Source organism: Jaculus jaculus, chromosome 2, assembly GCF_020740685.1.
Source record: "Jaculus jaculus isolate mJacJac1 chromosome 2, mJacJac1.mat.Y.cur, whole genome shotgun sequence".
Lineage (NCBI taxonomy): Eukaryota > Metazoa > Chordata > Mammalia > Rodentia > Dipodidae > Jaculus > Jaculus jaculus.
Window position 1 is genome coordinate 57,360,933 of NC_059103.1, and position 25,637 is coordinate 57,386,569.

Sequence of the window (25,637 nt, forward strand, 5' to 3'; positions counted from 1 at the left end):
ACACATCCAAACACATGTGCTCACACATGAACATGTATACACATAAAAATAAAAAAAATAAAAGAAGCAAACTCTGTGTGCAGTTAACAGAACTTTCAAAATTACATTCAAGTATTTATATTTAGTCTCAGTCTGATTGGCATTTTCATTAACATGTCCTGAAAAAGAAAGTGTTGGTTAGGGGACCAAAAGCATGTTCCTAGGGTACCCTTAGGGCTAGGTGAATGTCTGCCCCAACACTTCTTTCTGACAGACCTTACAAGCCCTAGTCTATTGTTTCTTAAATCCCATTTGAAATCAAGCACATTTCTTTTTGAATCACAATTTTTATTAGGTCTGTCAGATTTCTTAAATAGCTCTTCCACAGGGAATCCTATCTCCACTCCAATGGCTGCTTTTTGAAGTGGTTTTATTAGCACATAAAGTGTTAGTTTGAGAAGCAGCAATGCTCCACATTGCTTTTTTAGTTCTTGGAATGTCTCTGAATAAGTATTTACTCATGTCACTACTTGGAGTTCAGTTTGCCTTTGGAAGACAGAGTTCTGTGCTCACCTTTGTGGGTCAGCAAGTGCCCATTCAGTCCAGTGTAGCCACAAAGGAACCTGTAGCTTTGGCCAGGCAGCAGAGCCTGATACTACATTGTGACTGAATTTTCTTTTCTTTTTGTTTGTTTTTATTTATTTATATGAGAGCAACACAGACAAAGAGAGAAAGAGGCAGATAGAGAGAAAATGGGTGTGCCAGAGCCTCCAGCCACTGCAAACAAACTCCAGATGCATGCACCACCTTGTGCATCTGGCTTACGTGCATCCTGGGGAATCGAGCCTCAAAATGGGGTCCTTGGACTTCACAGGCAAGCGCTTAACTGCTAAGCCATCTCTCCAGCCCCTGTGACAGAAATTTTTTCCTGCAAATGGAGTCTGTATTGGTGGAGTTTTGTTTGTTTGTTTTCATTTTCTTTTCTTTTTTAAACTTTAATTTAATTAATGATTTTTTTATTTCACAATTTTTATTAACATTTTCCATAATTATAAAAAATATCCCATGGGAATACCTCCCCGCCACCTGCACTTTCCCCTTTGAAATTCCATTCTTCATCATATTACCTCCCCATCTCAATCATTGTACTTACATATATACAATACCAACCTATTAAGTACCCTCCTCCTTTCCTTTCTCTTCCCTTTATACCTCCTTTTAAACTTACTGGCCTCTGCTACTAAGTATTTTCCTTCTTATGCAGAAGCCTTATAGTAAGTGAGGTAACCCAGGCCCAGAAAGCCAAGCACCACATGTTCTCCCCCATATGAGGATCCTAGGTACAGATGATTGGGCTTCTGCGTGTTTTCATTTTCTATGTATGCATTGATGCCCAAACTGTCCTTTGGGTGTGCAAAACTCTGATGTGTAAGTTTTCCTCTATTTTTTTTAAACTTCCCTTTGGGTTATGGACTTGGCAGAAGGGAATCCTTCAAGCTCCTACTGGTGGCACAGCTTTGGTAGATGTTATGTGTGTTTTCTAGAGCTAAGGCATGCTAGTTTTAACACTCAGGGCACTCATGCGTGTACTTTCTCCTTTCTGCCTTTGGTTGTCCATGTGATGCCCAATGGACGCCAACTAGACTCACTAAAGGTAGTTCTCAGGTTTCCTACATGATGTTTAGTGGGCTGGTCCACTGGGAACATTGGGAACAAAGGCTTTGTGATGGTTCATCTCCATTGTTGTGGAGGTTTGATTCTGGCGTCCTCCATAAACTTAGGTGTTCTGAATGCTAGGGTCCCAGCTGATGGAGATTTGGGAATTAACACCTCCAGGAGGCAGTGTATTGTTGGGGGCGGGCTTATGAGTATTATAGCCAGCATCCCCTCGCCAGTGTTTGGCACACTCTCCTGTTGCTATTGTCCACCTTATGTTGGCCAAAGGGTGATATCCACCTTCTGCTCATGCCATCGTTTTCCCTGTCATCATGGAGCTTCCCCTTGAGCCTGTAAACCAAAATAAACCTCTCTTTTTTTCCCACAGCTGCTCTTGGTCAGGTGATTCCTACCAGCAATGCGAAACTGACTGCAGTAATTGTCAACTTGACAGGATCTAGAATCACCTAGGAGACAAACTTCTGTGCATGTCTATGAGGGTGTTTATAATTAAGTTAATGGAGGTGAGAAGACCCACTCTGACTGTGACAGCTCCATGCTATGGGCTGGGGTCCCACACTGAATAAAAGGGAGAAAGTGAACTGAGCACCAGCACTTGTAACTTTGCTTCCTGCCTGTGGACACAATGCAACCAGTGGTTTCTCTTGCCACCATGTCCTGTTCACCTTGATGGACTGTAACCTCAAACTGTAAGCCAAAACAAACTCTTCCTCCCTTAACTTGCTTTTGTCAGGCATTTTGTCATAGCAACAAGAAGGGAAGCTAACACAAGCTTCTTAAAATTTCTCAGGTGAAAAGTGGTCACATGTGGGGAAAATTTGCTAAACTGTGTTACAGGGGACTACCTCCTCACTCATATACTCCCAACATCCCCTGTCACCCCATAGAAAGGAAATGGCTCTTGTGGGGTCTTCACCTGCACTGGTCTGCACTCAGGGTGAGATCCTAGCTGCAGAACTTTTTTTTTTCTTTTCTGTTTTCAGAGAAGTATGATATTGCTTCTTTCATGTCTGACAACAACTTGCTGAAGGCGCTGGAGCAAGAGGAGGCAGGTGTTGAGCAGGGGATCATGCAGCTCTCTCTTAGCTCATTAACTGGGTCTGTAGACTGTGTTGCTGCTGTGGTGCCTAAAGCTATTCCATCTGCCTCCATATTTAATAGTACTAAGCAGACAAGAATTCCCTTTTCTATCAGTTTTCACAGAAATTGCTATCTCACCAGCTTTTAACAGAAAGGTGAGTCTCAGTCCTACTCAAGGCAAAGCTGCCAGTCTCCACCAAGGTGAGGAACCACACAGCGTTTTAGCCTCTCTGTTGTCTGTGCTGGAGGTTTTGGCACCGCAGGTCCTGGATTTCTCTTCTCAATGGAGAGCCAATCAGACACACTTGGGGCTTCGGCTGTAATTTCTGGACTCACTAGGCACTGAAGGGGCATCAGGGACCTCTGTGGAGAGCAAGGAGGACCATGGGGCCAGCTAAAGTGAATGACCACTAGGGTGTGAAGGTAGAGTGTATATAGAAGGAGTGTACATGTGAAGGCAGGATGTGTGTGTGTGTGTGTGTGTGTGTGTGTGTGTGTGTAGGGAGCACAGCTTGTGTGATTGCTGAGGCTTCTTATTCTAGGATTCCATGGTATTTCCTTTAATAGCTCCTACTGTGCTAGCTTCCTCACATTCTCTTAAGGATGGGCCAGTTCCATAAACTGAAGCATACTAGGCACTAGGGAGAGATGAATAAATTTATAGTGTACAGAACCAGGGCCCCTTTGGACATGCTGGCTTCTTAGTGTTTGATAGATACTAACAAGATCAATGACAATATCAAAAATCCACGAGCGGGGTCCATCAAGGGTAAAATGAAAACAAACAAAACAGCAAATCAGAGCAAAAAGGTGGCTGCAGTGAAGGGGGTATCTTTAAGCTAAAGAGAGCCATCCAAATGTAAGTTTTGGGCCACTCTGGCCATACACTTGAAGATACAGCCCAGAATTAACATGGCCCCTTTGAGAAGAATGAGTCCGGCAGCTCGATGAGGTCCCCTCTGCCTCCTGTGCACCCATGACCCCTGTTCTCTGCAGCTGTCTCCAGAGAGTAGGTCACAGTCAGCAGTTCTGGTCCCTGATGATCTCAGGAGTGGACAAGGCTTGTGGAAGCCAGGCCTGACCTGGGTTGTGTTGTGGCCTACTTGTTTTCTGGGTCTTACCATGCCTGCACTCTACTCTTGCATGAAAATCAGCAGCCCTTGGTGATTTTATTGCTCCTAAACTGACTGTCATGAAATGAGGAGACTGGGTCTCTGGGATGGGCAGGGAAAATGGGAACTTCCAAGTGACTCTCAGGGAGATGGTGGGGCTTCTGTGCTTACTGGCTGGAGTACCCACCTGGGTGGCCCTGGGCCCTGCTTCCTGGTCATCTGTACCCATGTCATCTCTCTGGAACCTCTGAGTACTCCCTGTCTCACTGTTCCACTCACTGCTCCACCATCTCCCTGGTCAGGTCGGATATTATCTCCTGGGTCCTTCCTCCCCAGCCTCTTATGACTCACAGATGGAGGCCTCAGAGAGGCACCTGGCTTCCCGGAAGTCATCATCACTCCCTTTCCCTTCTCCTGTTCTCCCCTGACCTCACTTCTTCCTCTCCTCCTTTGTTTGCAAGGCAGGAAGAGATTTGAACACTTGTCATGTATAAAGGCTTTAGTGAGCTGTCCCTTCAAATTTTCATCCACAGCACTGCCTCCTAAAGGATGGCACCAGCAATATCCTGCCCTGATATGGAAGTCTTTTGAGCTGGGCATTTCCTCCCACAGTCACATGGGTGGTGGTCTCCTTTTTTCCACAGTACCTTCTGAGCTGGCTACTGCCTTCTTTCTCTACACTGGGATCCATCCACACCCTGTCATCAACCTGTCCTGTCTGACTGAGTCCTTTACACTTGACAACACTCCTGGGTGTTCCACCTCTGCAGAGAAAGCCTCAGCCCAGGAAGGGCCGGGATTCCTCCTATGGGTTCTCTGCTCCAAGCTCCTCAGGTTCTGTCTTCTGTCCTCTGGAATAGGATGGACAAAGTTTGTTTGCTACTATGATCTGGCAGGTGCCTAGCACATTTGGATGCTTAACAAGTAGTGACTAACTGACTGGTGAATGATGGAGAGTGGGAGGCTTCCCCGGGCCTCCTGCCTTATTATGGGCTCTACCTGCACTACTGCACAGCTCCTTCCTGGCTGTCTCCACTTGTCTTTCCTTGGCTGGAGAGTCTCCTCCCTTAGGCAGGCTTAGCCACCCAGGGGCTATCCCACTCTACTCATTCTCAGAACTCCTTCATAGCATCCAGACCACAATGTCATATGTGAGCTTCTGTAGGGGCTTGAGTCCCTTAGGGGTGAAGTGCACCCCTGCCACAGGCACTCCTCTGTGCACATGGTGTGGCCCATGAGTGTCAGACTAGACATGGAAGACATGATTTCACATGTAGATAGAACTGGGCAAAACCCAATCTGCTTGCCTGCAGAAATGGGGCTCATGTTTGTCAATCATGTCCCTGTGCAGCAGCCTTTCCCTCCCACAGGTCGTGGCACGTTTTAGTTACACTAAATAGAGAGTGAGTATTGCTGCCACAGGTGAGAGAAAGCCACGGGAGATTTACCTGACTTCTCTGAATTTGATGCAGTCTCTTTGGGGGGGAAAGTTTTACATGTGGGGAGTGACCTGGCCACAGTGGCTGACAGCACATCAGCAGCACGTGAACAAGCGCTTCACAAGAACTTGTGAAAAAGAAACCCTTGCATGGTGTTCCAATGTAGAAGAGAAACTATCCTCTTAGGAAAGTTGTGTTGATCTCATGGGTATGTGAAGAATCACATTATTTGAATGATGCAGATTGTGTAGAGCTAGGAGGAATTTAATGTTTTCCTATGGGTGAAAGTACTCCAAGATACAGCCACAGCTGAGTGAAGTTCTAGATTCCATCTTCCACAGTGTTGGCAAGTTGGACATGTTGATGTCCAAGATTTTCTTCCCACTAAGAACTATATGCTTAGCAGAGTGCATTTCTCAGAGGGCTTGAAAGAAAACAGAAGGCCTGTGTGCTCTCATAATGTCAATTTCCACCTCTGGTATCTGAAACCACTGGCAGAGCTCATGAACTCTATCCACCACCCTGAACACACCAACCTCGGTGTGTCCTGGCACTCTAGACGTGTGCTTATGTCTCTGTAAGTGTTGTACTTGAGACATAACATGATCTTTAAGGACATTATCTTTAGGGTCTGCCACTTTGTCCCCTTGTCCCTAAATATCCTTTCTGGCAGAGAGCTGCCCATGTAGACTGCCCACTGTAAGTGGTGGGGCATAGCAGGATATTTTGTTAGAACTATATAGGTTCACTGTGTCTTGTACCTGGCAAGAGAAGTTAAGTGATCATTTCAAACTTTCCTCTTTGCAATTTCTAATCAAAATGATGCAATTTCTGAGATAAATAAACTGACAAAGTTTCCAAACTGGTCTAAGACATTGTTCTGGAAGTGCAGCTCTGCCATTTGGTCCCATCTTTTTGGTCCATCCATGCATGTCACATCTGTCTAAGATCTCCTGGGCAACCTTGTATTGTGGGCCTACCATTCATCTCTGTCCCAGGATGAACTGCTAGAGGTCCACAACGTTTGTGTTTATGGAGAGTTGGCCTGGTGGCACTGTCTGGTTCAGTTCTGGACAGCAGCAGAATGGGACCAGGTTCTCAGACCAGCCTGGAGGGACATAGGTGGGCAGGATGGATTCTGAGGCCCCAGGGTCTCCAAAGAGAAATGGAAGAAGAACCTTTCACATTTCCACCCATTGCCATCCTTGCAGAAACCCTGGCGGGGGTACTGTGTCCCAGAACATGCCTGATCAACCCTGCCAGCTCTGTGCAGCCCTGCTTCTGTTGCCCTCTGTCTGCATTCTGACCACCCCAGGATGAGAGAAAGGGGAGAAGACAGGAGAAGAAAGAGACCCTTCTGGAAACTTCTGTGGTCAGTCTTCCTAGGGACTGCACTAATCATTTCGTTAGGGGCTGGTAAAGTGGATGCATCCTGAGCACACCCAGGAGGACAGCTCCTAAGCATGCCAAGGCTTAGTTGTATTGGTGTATGGTTTCTTGGTTCTCAGTTCTTTTCTCCAGTGAGATTAGCCAGCACAAACACCTTCTTTACTTTCCTGAGGGAGATAGTTGGTGATTCTTAGACTCCATTCTTCTTCTGCCCTCCCTTTTCCAGCCAGCCAGGAAGACAAGGACTCATTCAAAACTCAACGAGTTGCCTGATTGCCTGAAGAGGATGAGGAAATGGGCAAGAGCCTCCACATAGCTGATGACTTTTGTATGGAGAGATTGCATGAGGAGTTCATATATCTCTGCTCTCTCAGGAAATGAGTCTTTGTGTATAAGAATCTCAGCGACATCGCACATAGCATTAACCATGTAGAGGCTTGCAAGAATGGTTACCAAGTGGCATGAATAGCTCTCAACCTGGGTAGGGTGAGGATGATGAGGAAGGTGGAGGAGGCTGGGTAGGGTGAGGATGATGAGGAAGGTGGAGGAGGCTGGGTAGGGTGAGGAAAATGGGGAAGGTGGAGGAGGCTGGGTAGGGTGAGGATGATGAGGATGGTGGAGGAGGCTGGGTAGGGTGAGGATGATGAGGATGGTGGAGGAGGCGGGGTAGGATGAGGATTTTGAGGAAGGTGGAGGAGGCTGGGTAGGGTGAGGATGATGAGGAATCTAAACCTGCTGTGCCACTAATTTAAATCCACAGCTACTGTCAAGTCTCAAATGGAATGAGGATAGGATGGATTGTCTCATTTTGATTAGTTCTATCTCCTCACATGAGGATGTTTATGATGGTTTTGATCTTAGTATTAGTCTTAGGTCCCCTACATTGTAGCGAAGAACTAGGATGCAATGCTTGTCATGAAACTGGTTGTCAGAAAATCTCTGCTATGTGACATAGTTGGGAACTGATTTGTTCTCTTGGTGTGGTGTGATAGTTAAATAGTGGCACCTTTAAGAGAGACTGTAGTGGTAGGGGTGTCTTCAGGGTTTCAGACATTTTGGGTATTCTGTGTCTCTAGGTTCAGGTTTGGTGGGCATGGATAAGATCCTAAGCTTGCCTGGTCCCTCCAGCCTCTGGTATCTGGCCTCACACATGACCTATCCCCTGCAGGTTCACTCATGCAAGGTCAGTCAGCAAAACTCTTTTCCTTAAAAATGTGTCTAGTCCTGGGTATTATGTGAATGCAACATTGATCAGAGACCCCAGGTGTACCATTACCAGAACAGTCATCAGGTCTGACCCTGATCAGTCTCACCAGAATCTCTCAGCCTTTCTCACTTTGCTTCCTCATCTCTCTCTAGCACCTCACTTTTCTGAAAAGCAGGGACACCCAGTCTCCCCTGCAGTCCACTAATGTATATTACCAAGCCAGTTGTTTGCAGGCTCCACTCGCTAGATGGAGCACTGCTTGGGTCTGGGAGCATCTGCAGGTACTGCTGTACAGGACCACATCAGTTCCTCAGGTACATGCTTAAGAAACTTGTCATTGCCATGTCGGGATATCATCTTTGGACACAATGAGGTGAAAAGTGTCTTCTCTCTCCTTCTTTTGAATTTTGAACTTTAATATATGAACACATTACAAATTGGTCATATGTCCATTGGGTTGTACTCATACACCCCCTCTTCCTCACCCTCACTCCACTGAGGGACCTCCTTAGTGGAGTTACCAGTATTAACTGTGGGATCATGAATGTGTCAGTTGTCTTGGAGGGGGGATACCTTCCTACCCCATGGCTCTTTCATTCTTTCTTTTTGTCCACTCTTCCGCAATGTTCCCTAAGCCTCGGAGGCTTCAGCTCTCCGAAGCCTCTGACTTTCTAATTTGATGAGTTTTGATTCACCTGCATCTCCTGCCATCTCCCTGGAGGAAGTTTCCAGGCTAGCAGTGATAGCACTCATATTTGGCCCCAAAGTGGCTTTTATTTATTTGTTATGAGCCTGGGGTAGGTGTTGGTGAGGATGAACTATGGGCCATTTGGTGGGTCTTCACCAGCAACGCTATGGTATGCATCTGTTTCTGGTATGGAGTTTGTTGTTCCAAGGCCAAGTTCATATATGTTTGTTCACTAGTCAAAATATCAGATCAAGGGACCAGAGAGATTTACGAGGTTAATGCCTGTGTGGCAAGCATGATGCCCTGAGAGGGACTGGAGCATCCCGTCATCATGTGAAAAAGCTGGGCATGGCCACATGCCTCTGTAATGCCAGGCAGTTCTGTGTGGGGCAAAGATGAGAATCTCTGGGGCTCACTGGCCAGCCAGTCTGACTGACAAGGTGGCAACTCCATGTTCAGTGAGAGACTCCATCTCGAAGAAACACCAGGATGCGTGATAGTAGAGGAGGATACCTGACCTTCTTCTCTGGCCCTTGTAAATGTGTGTGACATGTGCACATAGCACACACATCACAACACACATACACACACACGCACACACACACACAGAGTATGAGGAAGATTTTAGATCAAGATAGCTGCATTGTTTTGTGTGTCAAACTTATCTTCTAAAAGGAAGCCAGAAGGTCTGTATAGCTAGATGTGCAGCAGATACCAGCAGATAGACTGCTTTCTTTGGAAAATGGCCAAGAGACTTTTTACAAAAAATAAAATAAAAGATTTATTATGACAATAAAGGTTAACTGCCACCACAGTCCAAGATGACGATGTCCAAATGTGCCTGCACACACAACTCCCAGTGCCGCCTCAGAGCACTGGCAATGGGGTCATCTTCACCCAAATAAATCTGTAGGTCTCAGCATTTTTGCACCATGCACTGCTGTGGTCGGCTCTCAAATTAATGTTAAAATATGTATGCCCTAACTTGTGATTTAAAGTATCAGTGACAAATAGTAAAAGGACAGGCATGCAATAAAGCTTATGGATGGGGTGACAGCATGCACAATGATGGCTCATAAAGAACGGAGGGGAGCTATTTATTCCACAGGACTCGGGAGTAAATGCAGATAGGCTGGCTAGGTGGCAGCGTGCACTGAATTCCCCATAAACATCCCATGGCGCACCCTGCTGCATGGCAGCCCCGTCATTAATTAGAGCATCCGGCAGACGCCTCAATGTATCCATGCACCCAAGTGGATCCTTATTTTTCACATGTGGGGCCTTACTAATTAAAATCAGCTTTGCAATTAAACGTGGAAAATTGTGTTAAACTTTCAAGCGTGGTTGAGAAAAATGCAATTATTTTTAGGGTGTTTTATTTCGATGTAAATGAAATTTCTAGCTACATAAGACCAACAAAAGCCAAAAGATGGCATAGGGGCTCCTGTTTCTGTCTTCTCTCTATTCTTTCTTCTCCTTCTTTTCTACCTCTGCTTGCTTCCTTTCTTCCTTCCTTCCTTCCTTCCTTCCTTCCTTCCTTCCTTCCTTCCTTCCTTCCTCACTCACTCCTTCCCTTCCTTCTTTCCTTCTTTCATTTTTGTCTTTTTTGGATTATAGACGCTCCTCTCAGTTACACTCACAATGTTCTGCTATCTCTCAGCCAGTACCTGGCCCTGTTCCAAAGCTTTTACTGAGTACTCTCTGTCAAGGCATGAATAATATCACCCCGAGGCTGTTGGCAGAATCCAAATGAGGCGTGCATACATCAGGAAGCAGCCCTCCACGTTAGCTCCCAAGCAAGCTCCTGTGAAGACAGGCGATTATTCACCCGTTGGCCACCCTGGCAATCACACTAGTGGGTGGAAAGGTGCATGAAATGGAAGAGAATCCAAACAAGGAATCTGTATAACCAGCAGGAGAGAGTCCAGTAATTTTCTAATAAAAAAGGAGAAGCTGCCACTTAAAGCTTAAATTGCAAAATGGAAGATTTAGCACAGTGTTTTCTAAATTGGGGTAGGCTGATGTATACCAATCCCAGTGCCTAACTTTTGGGCGCTTGTCAAGGGTGCAAAGATGATGGGTGGGATGTTTTGTCAGAAACTGAAGCTTAACTAATAAGTTATCAAAAATTTCAGTGAAGAGTTCAGTGTAAATGAAACACATCAAATGTTAAATCAATTCAGAAAAATAGACTGATAATGTATCCACACTGTAACCCCTCTAACCGAGCCCCAACGGAGTAGGAGGCTTTTGTAAATCATTTGAAAGTTATGAAATATAATTAATTCCAAGTGTTATGGCATATGTATAATTTTTTGTATGTGTATGTGTGGTATACTGTACATGTATGCATTATGTGTGTGGGTCCATGTGTATAAAAGTTCATGTGTATACTTGTGGAGGTCAGGGGACAAAGGACAATCTTGAATATTGTTCCTCAGAAGCATCTATCTTATTAAAATTATTTATTTAGGGATGGAGAGATGGCTTAGTAGTTAAGACACCTGCCTACAAAAGCCAAAGGACCCAAGTTCAATTCCCTAGGACTCACGTAAGCCAGATGTACAAGGTGGCATATGTGTTTGGAGTTTGCAGTAGCTGAAGGCCCTGGGCATGCCTATTCTCTCTCTCTGTCTCTCTCCTTCTCTCTTTCTCCCTCTCTTTTTCTCAAATAAATAAATAAAAATTATTTATTTATTTATAAACAAAGAGAGGAGAAAGAGGAGAGAGAGTGCACCAGGGCCTCTAGCCACTGTCAGCAAACTCCAGATGCGTGCACCACTCTGCATCTGCCTTTACTTGGACACTGGGGAATTTAACCTGGGTTATTAAGCTTTGCAGGCAAGTGCCTTAACCACTGAGAAATCTCTCCAGCCCTCATCCATCTTTTTTGAGGTACTGGCTTGGAGCTTACTAATTAAGATAGACTGCTAGTAGGAATCTCCATGGATTGCCCTGTCTCCATTTCTTCAGCACTGGAATTACAGATGCATAGCAAAGACATGCCTGCATTTTGTGTGGGTACTGGAGACCTAATTCAGGTTGCAGCCATGAGTACCTGACATACTGCTCAGCCCATATGTAACAATTTCTGCAAAGCTAGAATTACATTTCCTATCCATTATTTAATATCATTCTGTAGTAAATGTTAACAAATTAGGTCATTTTTATTTATAATTTTTATTAGGAAAATTATAAAGAAATGATGTAAGAACAATAAAGCAACCAGTATTTGTAAAAAGCTATTTATTTGTGTATGTATCTGTGTATGTGTGTGTATGTGTGTGTGTGTATATATGTGTGTATGTGTGTGTATATGTGTATACTTGTGTATATGTGTATGTGTGTGTATTAAAGGACAACCTCAAGGTGTCTGTGCGTTTTTTCCACCTCTTTAAGGATCTCTTACCACTGTGAACAAACACATCTAGCTGGCCCAAGCGCTTCAGATTCTCCTGGCTCTGCCTTCCATTATCATAGGCACATTGGGATCATAGGTGCCTGGGAAGGACCGAATTCATGAGAGCAGGTTTTGCAATCAAGTGCTTTTAACTGTTAACTGCTAAGCTATTTCCCCAAACCCACTCCAGTATTTTGAAGATAAAAACAACAGACTTCCGTGGTACTGCTTGGACATTTGACTTTTTAGTTTAAATTTTAGGATTAGTTCATGAAATATTTCAGATTAGTAATAGTCTTCTTAGGTACCCAAGCCACACCCAAAAACTTAGGTTCAGAGCATAGGAATGCTTTCTTCCCACATGTTGGTACTCTTTCCCAGGCAGTTTTAAGTTTGGGAGATGTTATCAGGCATGCAGAGACCCAGGCCATGTGCTTTCCCTTTGCTTGGGTGTGGCACTGGGGTCAAGCTCATAGCTGCAGAAGCCTGTGCCAGTCTTCTGCTCCCATGGAACTGCTCACTGAGCCACTGCAGGGCTGGGCGCTCAGACCCTCACCAGGAGGGGGGCCTGATGGGCCAGGCCAGCAAGAAGGCATGGAACCATTTGCTGAATGAGAAGTTGGAGATTTCCAAGAGTTCCATTTTTTTTTCCCCGATCAGCTATCCACTAAAACATAGCATCAGGCGTGGAAGAAGGCACTAGTACTTGGCAGTGTAAATTCCCATAGGTACCACAAGCCAGCTTATACAGTGGGGCAGGGAGGAGTATAGAACAGTAAGTTCTGCAGCCACCGGGAGTTTCCTCCCCAAGCTTGGGGACCTACTTTACAACAACACTTTGGGAAGTTGGGGTGCTTAAGGTTACTTTGTACGTCTGAAAACGAGAGTTTGATGAGGTCGTACATCCGAGATGTATATACGTCCCCGACCATGCCTAAGTGTCAAGCAGGAAATGGTGTACTAGAACAGCAGAGTCGTACACTGAGCCATGTGCGCAGAAGTGCAACTGAGTGAGTGGAGAAGGAGAGGTCAGGCTTGCTGGTGCAGAAAAGATGGAATAGGTATTTCGGATCATAGTATAGTTACTGCCTCCAGTCCTCACCGTGAATACTATTGTATTTTTATCCTATTTATATATTTATCATATTTACATTACATATTTACATGGCACAAGAACTTAAATGAAGCAAGTGGCAGATTTGTGTGTCCAGATAGTAAAACAATTTCTGAAGATTGCTGTCCTGTCTGTTAGGTTCCTAAGAGACCAACCAGAATTGGGGCACAAAAATGTCAGCTGAGCTTGGATCCCTCCTGGCAATGTTCAGATATTCAAACATACTCATCCTCACTGCCAGGGAGGTATGTGTCTCTGAGGAATTGCTGGAATGCTTGTATCAGACAATGGGAAGTTCCACATTCACCTTTCTCATTTTTGCCATGGCCACCAGCAGGGTTATGCAGAATACAATGCTATATCAACATTGTATATATTCTGCACTTCTGAAAAATATTGCACTTCCATTTTTCTTGTATTGTACTAGTCTACCATTATTATTTTACATTTATTTTGGGAAGCTACAAATTATATATTAAGCACTTATTCACTATTAGTACCAACAAATATCTACAAATAGATTATCATTTATTCAAAGACAGTATATAAATTAATGTAAAACACCCCAAATAATTATTTTAGCCTTATTCCATTCCTTCTCAAATTATTGCCTCTATTATCAGGTTTTATCTGGTGGGTGAATCTGCTGTATTCCCAACTAATCTCAAATCCACACACCTGTCTTTGTTACAGAGCAATCCATCCATTCTATCACTGTCACGGATGGAACGTGCATTCCATGAGGAGGCTGTCTGACTACCCAGGGATCTGTATGTGGGGATGGCAAGCTAAAATGATTTCCTTAGGATTTTCATAGTGAAAAATAAAGGCCAGAAGGGTAGGCATCACTTTATTATAGGTTATTGTTACCCCAAATATAGATTATATTTTATGGTGTGGATGCCTTACATTCCTGTGCATGTTCAAAGAGATATTTTAGCATTCTAATATAACAAAATAACACCATAGAGAAAAATAAAATTTCAGCCTTAAAGTGAATGCATTCAATATTGTTAAAAGGCTGTAAAGGGAGCCGGGCATGGTGGCACATGCCTTTAATCCCAGCACTCGAGAGGCAGAGGTAGGAGGACTGCTGTGACTCCATAGTGAATTCCAGGTCAGCCTGGGATAGAGTGAGACCCTACCTTGAAAAACAAAAACCAAAAAAAAAAGAGGCTGCAAACGGGGTACCCTCTCCTGTTGCTACTGTCCATCTTATGTTGGCCAGGGGGTGATGTTTACCTTCTGTTCATGCCATCATTTTCCCCTACCATTGTGGAGCTTCCCCTAGAGTCTGTAAGCCAAAATAAACCTCTTTTTCCCCACAAGCTTCTCTTGGTTGTATAATTTCTGCCAGCAATGTGAACCTGACTGCAACAGTAAGCTTGGTACTGAGGAGTGGGACTGCTGCTAGACACCTGACTGGGTAGCTTTGGCCTTTTGGAGTTGATTTGCAAGAGGGATGTGGAAGCATTTAAAACCTTGGCCTAAGAGATGCCTTGCAGTGCTGTAAGTACAGCTTGATGGACTATTGTCTTCAGAGGTGAAAGACCTGAATGCAGTAATAACTATGGACTGTGAGGTTTGGCTTATGAGGGTGAGAAAGAGGTTTTCCTGGACTGGGCTAGAAACAGTTTGTGTGAGAGGCTTGCTATTATGTGTCTCAATAAGTTATGCAGACTTGCATTGCATAGGAATGGACTGGTATGAGTAGAAAGGTGTGGCACAGAAATGAAATCTTTGGGCTGAAACTGCTGCCTGTTCAGTTGCAATTATATGAGAGATTACAACCTTTGAGATTGGCCAGTTGACCTGCTCTGGGGCAACAGGGAGAATATAAACTCTTTCGAAGGAGTCTGAGTGCTCAAGGAGAGTCCTGTTCTTCAAAGTCTGCTTTATTCCCCTGTAGATTAACAAACTGGCACCCTACCTGGTATTATGGAATATAAGAAATGCAGGAAAGAGAGTGTCATTGAGTTTTCAATGCAGACTTGTGTTTTTGAAATGGCCATGGGCAGTGTGAAGCACGTTTGCTGGGTGCCTGCATGGAGCTGGGAGGATGAACCATGGATTGTAGTGGGAATGCTGGGGCCATGAGATGGCTGCTAAGGAAAGCTGCTGGCCAGGAAGAAGTTTTCCAGGACAGTGAGTAGCCTAGCTCGAGGGGCAGAACTGGAACTCCAGAGACTTGTTGCTGGTTAGGAGATTTGTGTTGGTCTTGGAGCTACAGAGTTTCATATTTGCCCTGGTTGTTTTAAATCTTGTACTATTTGAATATTTCTTTGTTATGCCCAATGCCATCTTTTGCAGTGTGAATGTTTATTCTGTGCCATTATGGTTTTCGGGGGATTTTTTTTTTTTTTTTTTTTGGTATTATGGCTTAGTTAAAAGACCTTGGATTATGAGGATATTTGAACATCACTAGGATTGATAAAAACTATGGGGACTCTTAAAGTCATACTTAATGCATTGTATTTTACATCATGTATGGATATTAGTTTATGGGGGCCAGGGGTGGAATGTTGTGGTTTGATCCAGGTGTCCCCCATAAGTTTAAGGTGTTCTGAATGCTAGGTTCCCAGCTGATAGAGACTTGGAAATTAACGCCTCCTGGAGGCACTGTATTTTTGGGGGAAGCTCGTGGGTGTTACAGCCAGTTTCACCATGCCAGTGTTGGGCACACTCTCCTGTTGCTATTGTCTACCTTATGTTGGCCAGGGGGTGATGTCCACCCTCTGCTCATGCCATCATTTTCCCCTGCCATTGTGGAGCTTCTCTTCAAGTCTGTAAGCCAAAATAAAGCTCTTTTCCCCACAAAAAAGGCTGTAAAGGGCAGGAAATGTCACCAATATCAGGGCAGCTCCTACTGTATTGCCACTTCTGACAAAGCTTCGTCTCCAGAGCCACCATAAGAGTGAAACCCAGGCTTCAGTGCCAAGCTTCGCTGGTGGAGCAACTGCAGGAGTAGTAAGTGTAGAAAGCGAGGGAACTTTTGTGAACCAGCAAATCTTGTTTTCTCATGTTTTTTTTTCTCTTTTTTTGGTGTATGGTGTATATGTGTGTGCATGATGCAGACACGCACATACCAAGTACACATGTGAGATCAGAGGACAACTTTCATGTGTCTGTTGTCCTCCCCTTCCACTTAGTTTGAAACAGGCTGTCTTGTTCACTGCTGCTAGGCTAGCTGGTTCATGAGCTTTTCAGGAAATTCTCCAGTCTCTGCCTCCCATTTCAGTGCCAAGGTGCTGAGATTACAGAAGCCTATGAAAGCTTCATGATTTTATGTGGATTCTGGGAATATGAATTTAGATGCTTAGGCTTGATTGATTGGCAAGTACCTTATCCACTGAGCTATCTGCTATCTTCTCAGCCCCTTCTTACCCTAGCATATCTTTTAAAACCAGAAATATCAAAGCCAGCCACAATCGAGATCTTCTAAACTACATAACATGCTATGAGATGCTAAAATTTTCATGTCTTACTTAATATAAGGAACAGTTCTTTTTTCATAAGAAATTAAAATGACCCCCTTTACTTAAAATTTACTTAAAATATGCAGAGATAAAAAGTAAAACCCGGGCTGGAGAGATGGCTTAGCGGTTAAATGCTTGCCTGTGAAGCCTAAGGACCCCGGTTCGAGGCTCGGTTCCCCAGGTCCCACGTTAGCCAGATGCACAAGGGGGCGCACACGTCTGGAGTTCGTTTGCAGAGGCTGGAAGCCCTGATGCGCCCATTCTCTCTCTCTCCCTCTATCTGTCCTTCTCTCTGTGTCTGTCGCTCTCAAATAAATAAATAAATAATAATAAAAAAATTTAAAAAAAAAAGTAAAACCCAGAGAACCTCACTTGGCTCCTCATGAGAGGCTTATGTGGTGACACCATGGTCACATGATGCTTGGCTTTGTTCCCTTCTGGCCCAAAGGCCCTGAGGGCCATAGCACCCCAGAACCCTGTTCTGAGGCCCTTGTGTGGTACAGGTGAAACAGGGATCCAGGTCTCTCAACTGGGAAGCAATAAAATTTCAACTCTACTAAATATAACCTGATGAACAATTTCTATTAAAATATTAAGAAAGCTAACAACTACATATGCTATGAGTCTTGCTAAACTGATGACATTATTTTAAATTAAATGGGTTTGCTGGCCACTGTCCCAGCCTGCATGGTCTGAGTCCTCACAATGCTCAATCTATGTGGTTCATGTCAGGTCAACAGCTTTTTGCATGCATATGAATGTATGGTGTATGCATGCATGTATATGCAGGCATGAGTGCACACGTATGTGGGTATGTGTTTACAGGCCAGAGACTGATGCTAGGATGTCTTCCTCTATTGCTCTCTACCTTATTTTTATGGGACAGGTTCTCTCGGCAAACCAGGAACTGGTCGATTTATCTTGACTAGCTAGCCAGAATGCTCTGAGGCCTTCTTTTACTGTCTTCCCAGCACTGGGATTGTAGGTGTAAACCATCACACCAAGCATTTTATGTGGGTGCTGGGGATCTGAACTTACGTCCTTATGTTGGTACAGCAAGCACTTTACTCACTGAGCCACCTCCCCGGCCCCAATCACCAACCGTCAAATGGAAGATGAGGCCTAACTCAAGTCTCACTCAAATACTGTGTGTAAATAGAGAAATAGATCTCATAGAGGTATGCATACAAACACCCCTCAGGGACACATCAATCCACGTTTTTATGGAACAAATCTTGTGAAGGATCCAAATAGGTATGCAGAAACAGGAGAGGGAAACTCTGACTTGATCAGTGCGTACGGTGAGCATGCACCCTCCCACTGATACAATATGACAGTTACATGTTCATGCAGTAAGAACAACAGAATGCTTGAAAACATTCTCTGGAATGTGTTTTTTAATTTTTTTAAATTTTATTTTATTTTTTCTCAATTTTTTAAAACATTTTCCATGATTATAAAAAATACCCTATGGTAATACCCTCTGTTTTTTTTTTTAATTTTTTTTTTTTAATTTATTTGAGAGTGACAGGCACAGGGAGAAAGACAGATAGAGGGAGAGAGAGAGAATGGGCGCGCCAGGGCTTCCAGCCTCTGCAAACGAACTCCAGACGCATGCGCCCCCTTGTGCATCTGGCTAACGTGGGACCTGGGGAACCGAGCCTCGAACTGGGGTCCTTAGGCTTCACAGGCAAGCGCTGAACCGCTAAGCCATCTCTCTAGCCCAACCCTCTGTTTTTTTTTTTTCCTGCAGAATAATAGCTATGAAATTATATCTAGCTGAAGCCCAGCTAAAATTTGTTAGCCAAATTTAATAATCTATTTTCATAGCAGTATGATAAAGACTAACTATGGACTAATGAGGAGATGATTAGAGGGAAAATAGATCTTGCTCACTGTTTGCCAGCTTGTTTTCTGTTGAACATGAGGTAGTTTTTGAGCTTCTGGATTAAGAGTATACAGGTATATACTGCTTCACAAAGCAATGCTGTGTGTTAGCTAAGTATTTCGTTACCTGATTTGTTAATTACTATTTTCTATCAAATGAATAATTCTGTAATATATTGAATTTAATAATTTATTTTATAGAATTCCCTTTGCAGAAGTATCTCTCACCTCCTTTGAAATATCACAGAGGAAGTCAGACAATCATTTCATGACAGATGCAGATTAACCATTCCCTTTTCCTCCTTCCCTGCCAGCAAGGGGACCTGGGGAGTAATTTGTGAGTTTTCTGTTGAATTTACAAAGGAACAATCAAAATAATTGCTTGATTTCACCCACAAATTAATGTTGCAGTAAACAGCAAATAGAGTGTGAGAACTGGGAAGACGTCACCCTGTGCTGCCCCTGTCTCACTCCACTTGGACTCTGCTGTGTCCCAAGTCTGGCCACAGGACGTTTGACAGCATACGCCCACCTTATCAGACCTCACAACTTGAGTTGTGAGAAATCAGCTGGAATTGCAATGAAACCCATAAACCCCACTCATCATTCATGGCCAAAACCTTCTTGTATTCCCACCTGAGCAAAGACCAATGTGAACAAAGAGACAGGCAGCTGGCCACAAGGGAGGCCCTATAGCCTTGATGTGCTTTCAGCTACCTTACCTTCCAGATGTTCTTCAAACCCATCTGTTAGGGACACAGAACCTCAGTACCTAAAGGAGTCATAGTACCATTGATTCCTCAAAGCCTCAAGGGTGTATTCTGTCCTAACTTTTACCCCCAACATGACCCTCCACTGCAGATACCTGGTTGCTATCTGAGCTTGTGCTTTCCAGTACAAACTCTTCAGTGATGGGACCCTAGTTCCTACAGGAACCCCAGTACATCCCATTTTAAAATACTTTCTGAGATTCACCATTCTGCAGTTTCTGGATGAGATACATGGAGGGGGTTGTGAGAAGCCCCAAGTCCACTTGGTGCCAAGCACTGGGTGCATGGTTGAGGATGTTATATCTCATCTTAATTTGTGTCATCCTACTTGTTTTTGTCATCTCCACTTCTTGACACAGAGTGCCTTATGCATTGAGGACCCATTTGGAAGAAGGAAGAATGCAGAGACCAGAGACATGAGAGGAAAGAAGGCAAGTATGGCATGCACTGTTTTCCAGAACACCTACCCACACATCTTCACCACTTGCACTGGGTCTCTAAACAAGTCACCTTAGACAGCACATTGTGTAAAAGGCAGGCATTACCTTCTGTGTCGTGCGTATTTGCCACTGACGTGACCGCTGCCGTCACAGCCAGGAGTGGGACAGCTGCAACAGGAAAGAGCTGATTACACAGGTGCATGGGCTCTGAGGCGTGTGGTCCTCTAGGGACATCTTCAGTAGGAGGCCGAGGAGAGAGAGAGAGAGAGAGAGGGAGAGAGAGAGGGAGGGAGGGGAGGGAGGGAGGGAGGGAGAGGGGGACACCAACCAACAGACAGGGTAGTATGGAAGTGCTTTTTATTAAGTAGTGTGTGGTAGGAATTGATTTCATTAGTGCAACAGGTCATGAGCAAGCTGCCGATGAGCTGGTAAGTGCAGTGTGCCCATTCTGAGGCATGGATTTCTAAACTGTTGTTGGGGACACCTTTTATAAACACAGTACTAACCTGAATAGCTCTTGTATGGCTGGCTCCACGGGAACTGCAGAGAGATGAAAAGCAGATAAAAATTTATTATCTGTCACAAGTGCCCTTCTTCTACAGAAAATTAACAAAAGGGTGGTATTGGGGGTAATTGCGCAGGGTGAAGGTGACCTGAAGAAGAATGTAGACATACCTCGAACCCCTTTGGACCGTGTGCGATGGCGCTTCTCCTCGGCGTCCACGTCCATCTGGGGATAGAATAGCAGGTGGTCAATGCCCTTCTCCTGTGAGTGTACACTAGTGTGCTTGGTTCAGCTTATTGTCCCTGACATTCTATTGACAGGTCCTTGATCGTGTTCAGCTCTGTGGCGGAAGGCCTCCGCAGGGTGGTGTGGGTAAGCAAAGGGTTGGGCTGTATAAGTGCATTAATTTAGGCATGTTAAGTAGACCTGAATCTCATAATCAGGAGGGCTCTGCACTCTCTAGTGGGGAATACAGGTGAATCTTCAGGGGCAATCTACTTGCTCTCTTCCCAAGACTTTGATTAGGATACTTTGGGTGAGTCTGAGTTGTCCTTTGTACTATGAATATAATAGATACCACACTTACAAGCTAGGTTAGAATTGTCTAGACTCTCCTTGCAGCTTGCAGGTTTAATATGACTAAGGGCTTAAGGTTAGAGGAGAGTGGTTAGCCGAATGTCATTCGCATCATTGGAGGCTTTCAATGTTGTCCAAATTCTTGGTCACAACAGCCCAGATTGTTTTAAATTGATCAGCTTCTTTACAGGCACACACATCCCTGCCCATGGCAGCAGACATACCTTGTGCACGATAGAATTCAAAGTATATCCACATAGTGCCTGGTCGAATCCTTACAGCAATCTTATAAGTAAATTGTTTTTTATTACATTTATTTTCTACATGAGAAACTGACAATTCTGCCCATGAGATTTACCTGAGATTGTCTGGATAGGTTTTGTTGCTGTGACTCAAAATCATACCTACTGTAAATGTCCCCTTTAAGCCACAACAGGGACACTGTGTATATACTAGTGAACTGATCACCAAATATTTCTACAATGTATGCCTACCAAATACATGAGTATATACATATTCAATGTGCATATATCAAATTCTATTCAATATAGCAGATGGGCTGGTAAGACATAAGTAATAAAAATGATGGTGTCTCTTGACTAGGATCACTCAACTCCACGTGTGTGTGTGTGTGTGCATACATGCCGTGAGGCCTGTGAGGGAGACCAGAGGACAACTTCTCTGTGTGTGCTCTAACTTCTTTGAGCAAGGAACAAGCTTCCAGACTGCAAACAAGTGCCAGACTGCCTGGCCCGTGAGCGTGAGTCCTCCCTACTCCACCTCTCATTGTCTAAAGAGCCCTGGGATCACAGGTGCATGCATTACTTTGCAACTGGTTTTATGTAGGTGCTGGGGAGTTGAAGCCAGACTTGCAATCTTTGTAAGCAATCACCTTTAACCGCTGAGTCATCTCCCCCTTTGTGACTTTATAAAATTAATTTATTTGAAAGCAGAAAGACACGGAGAGAGAAGAGAGAAAAGAGAGAGGAGAGAGAGAGAGACAGAGACAGTGAGAAAAGTAATGGGTGCACCAGGGCCATTAGCCACTACAAATGAATTCTGTATGTGCTTTTTTGTGCATCTGGCTTTAAGTGGGTACTGGGGAATCAAGCTCAGGTCATTAGGTTTTGTAGGCAAGTGCCTTAAACTGTAACTCATCTCTGATTTTACATATATATTTGACAGAGAGACAGACAGACAGAGACAGAGAAAAACAGAGCATGGACACACAGATGAACTCTGTTCTATGTGGGTACTAGGGAATCGAACCTGGGGTGTCAAGATTTTCAAGAAAGTACCCCCAACTGCTGAGCCATCTCTCTAGCCCCACATCAGTGAATTTTTATGCCACACTTCACATATTCAGGCTGCATTCCTGGGCAGAAGACTGGGGCATTGTAACATATTCTATCCCTACCCATAGCAACAGACATTAAAGCCACTTCCTTCACAGGAAAAGAGACAGGTCAGATGAAGCATAGAAGATGCTGTCCAGCTGTACATGTCCCTGCAGAAACATGTCTTAGAGGGTGGACATGCCCTTGCCATACATACCTGGAGTATCTACACTTCCTCTGCAGAAACGTGATGTTGAGGCATCTGGACATTACACATCTCTGGCACAGCAGTTATGACAATTAGCTATCAAGATTTATTTACTAATACTGTGATCACCATAGTATCCAGAATAAAGTTCAAATAATGAGAAACACAAACTGATTTAAGAAACTTACTATCTATTAATGGGAACTATCTTCTGTAGATACAATAATACACCTGGCTTAGTATAAGGACAGTTTCAGAGAAGGAAGAGCCCATGGAAAGTGGACACTCAAGGGAGAGGCCCAGGGAAAGTTGGGATGCTTAAGAACTATGTGTCCGGGTGTGGATGGAAAAAATGACTGAAGCTCAGAGTTGCATGAAGCACAGTTAATGGATAAATGACAGGTGAATAAATGGATAAATGGATGGGTGGCTGGCTGGATGGGTGGGTGGGGAATAGATGGATGGATGAAGAGAAGGAGGGAGGGGGAGATGGACTGTAGACAGATGAATGGGAGGGTGGATGGAAAGATAAATGTATAGATAGATAGGGGGATGGAGGGATAGAGGAATGGAAGAATAGGTGATAGAGGGATGACAGATCAAAGAATATTGAGATGGTGTGGTAGAGGGATGGATGGAGGGACTGGATTGTGGATGACAAGAAGGTGAAGGGAAGAATGAATGGTAGACAGATGAATGGAAGGGGGTAAATGGTAGAAGGAGGGGTGGAGAGACAGATGGATAGATAGATATATAAATACTGTTGCTGATTCATGGAAGGTAGCAGGGGCCAGAGAGCATATTGGAAAGAGCACCTGTGTGGAGCAGAGAGGAGGGTGGCATTCAGGGCACACGCAGAGTGGGAGGGAACATGAGGCCTATGGGGTCCCCAGGGCTCAGAGTGGGTCTGGCTGGACACAGACTGTATTTGCTTGCAAATCATTAGTGGAGTAAGTAACAAAGAACATTCTAGAGGAAAGGGTGACTTAGCCACAGTCTGAGAAACAGGATGGAAAGGAGTGGGTTAAGAAGATTTGCATAATCATCTAGGGAGACCAGGCTGGGGTGGTTACCTTGGCTAGTCCCATGGGCCAGTCCAACTGCTGGTCCAGTTCTTATAACATAACTGGCCAGAGTTGGAGGATGTGGGTGGAAAAGAGGAGCCTCAGAGAATTTCTACTAGGAAATGCATGTGTGTAGTAGATTCTTGGGCATCTGTGGCACTGTGTCCCTTTTCTGTCACCCAAGCAATCTGATTGTGTGGACTTTGATTTAAACAGCACCCCAAGGGACATATGTCTTCAGACGTGATACATTGTAAGACTTTCAGCAAGGCAACAGAGGACCAATATAATGTGAGGTAGGTGGGTGCTATGAACTGACAAGCCTGTGACAATGGGAACACCACTTTGCATTCTCTAGAAACAGTGTATCATTTCAACCAGTATACAGTCTGCAAAAAGTGGATCAAAACACAGGAAAAAATCCTCCAGGGCAAACCACATGGTCAGTAAAACTCTGGTCCACCTGAGCAGATATCACAAATGGTGACGACAGATTAAAGCAGCTCCCAACGAACCACAGCCGGCATTCACAACAGATGTTGGCTGCCTAGTCTTAAAAATGTAGCAGGAAAGTATGAGCCAGGACTCAAACATTTTGTAATAATATTACCCCCTCCAATGGACTAGATTTTAAAAGAGACAAAATTCAGGGCTTACAGGCCTCCTCATTTTACTCAGGGTATGGATAGATTAAAGGACTCACTTGCCTTTCTCAGTTGTAAACAAAACTCTTATATGTATGTGTATTACAGATAATTCTGCTAATGTCTCATTTGTTGTATAAGATCTACAAAAGCGATTCAAGCTGTGTCAGACACCATCCCTCTGGAGAGTAAATTTCAAATTGGACTGTGGGTCTCTGGATCTTCATGGTAGGAATGAGTTGTATCTACCACAGTCTTAACAGTAATCCTTTTAATTTTTGGACTTGGTGTAATTTTATCTCCTTTTGTTTATAGCCAACTCATGCTCAGATGGTCCTATAACAATGCATCTGGGACCCCTTGATTGTTCTCCAAGTCCTGAAATTCAGCAAGAGTGGACATCCTAAGCCCCTCTATGATCCACTTTAGCTGAGTGCTTTTAAGTAAGAAAGCATAACATTTTTTTTTAAAACTTTCTTTCTTTTCTTCATACACCAGCCAAAATCTTAAACATGTTTGCCTTGGCACAGGGGACTTTTTGATTTTTTATTTTTGTTTTTTCACCTTTTTCTCATTTTTGACTCTTTTCTCAGTAAATCTCCTTTGCTTTACTCCACCCTCTCTGCATCCCTGCTCCCAAAAAAAGGCATAGTTTGAGTTTGTCTTTTTGTCTTCTAAAAGTCTTGTATGGTTGTCTCATGACTGGTTAGCCAGGAATAGTAGAATAAAATTTTATTCTTAAGGAATTCAAAGTTGAATCGAAATTGTAACGGACTGAGTTGGGAAATACACTCAACATGGGATGACAGAAGCTGGGACAAGGTGCTGTAACCCACTGGAGCAGCTGATATTTGAGCTGAATTAAAATTAGGTAGTTGTTTCAGGTTAACATAGGAATGGAGGGTTTCAGACAGAGGAAATGGGACATGAAAGACCCCCAGTTCAGCTAATCAGGTCACTAGGGACTTCCTTCAATATATCTTGTAGCTATCAGTTTTCCTGAGTGGCTATTATATTGCCAGGAAGGTTCATCTAGTATCTGATGATCAAATATTTACCATCCTCCTGGCTGTAGTCCCAGAGACAATGTCCAACCCAAAATGCACTTGACTTAGTTCCCTGTGGCCCTCATATTGGAACATGGGCATCAGTAGCTAATGGCTCATGTAGATGTCTAAAATTATTTTATTTTAGAATTTAATCAATTAATGATTAAAACAACCATTCCTGCATTTTTATTTTGCATATAGAAGTCAATTTTGTTTCTTTTTGGAATTGAATAGCTGTTCTCCAACTACTTGCTTATCACATTATTCCTGAACATAAAAAATGCTATGGGTTGAATTCCTGCCATCACTCAGTGTGCTTTTAGACTCTTTCCTCTTCCATTCCTGTTTGTTTATCTACTGCTAACCCTGCTTGGGGAACAGTGGCTCTTAAGTGTGTTTTATTCTCTGCCAAACAATGCTTCCTACTATGAAGATTAAATGAGATAATTTATTAAAATATGCCTAGCACAGCTTCCCATGTAGAGCAGACACTAAATAAATGGTAGGACCTTTTCTTTTCTCTTGCAAACAAGAAAATCTCAATTTGCTTGAATTTCACTTTTACAGATGTTCAGTAGATGCATCCAGTGTGTTCA

General features: G+C 43.8%; 1 protein-coding gene across 15 annotated transcripts in view; it reads right to left on the reverse strand.

The window, feature by feature from the left end:
- Window positions 1-25,637, reverse strand: part of Myt1l (myelin transcription factor 1 like) — a 456,412-nt gene that overhangs the window by 135,081 nt on the left and 295,694 nt on the right. For 14 of the 15 annotated variants that reach the window (XM_045143668.1, XM_045143670.1, XM_045143672.1 and 11 more), the window contains 3 exons: window positions 20,334-20,388; window positions 20,165-20,198; window positions 19,764-19,826 (listed from right to left, as the gene is read on the reverse strand). In XM_045143668.1, the coding sequence (XP_044999603.1) occupies window positions 19,764-19,826; window positions 20,165-20,198; window positions 20,334-20,388 (152 nt within the window). Of the gene's footprint in view, window positions 1-19,685; window positions 19,827-20,164; window positions 20,199-20,333; window positions 20,389-25,637 lie in introns of those variants that run through there. The other variant, XM_045143679.1, reaches the window with a different exon arrangement.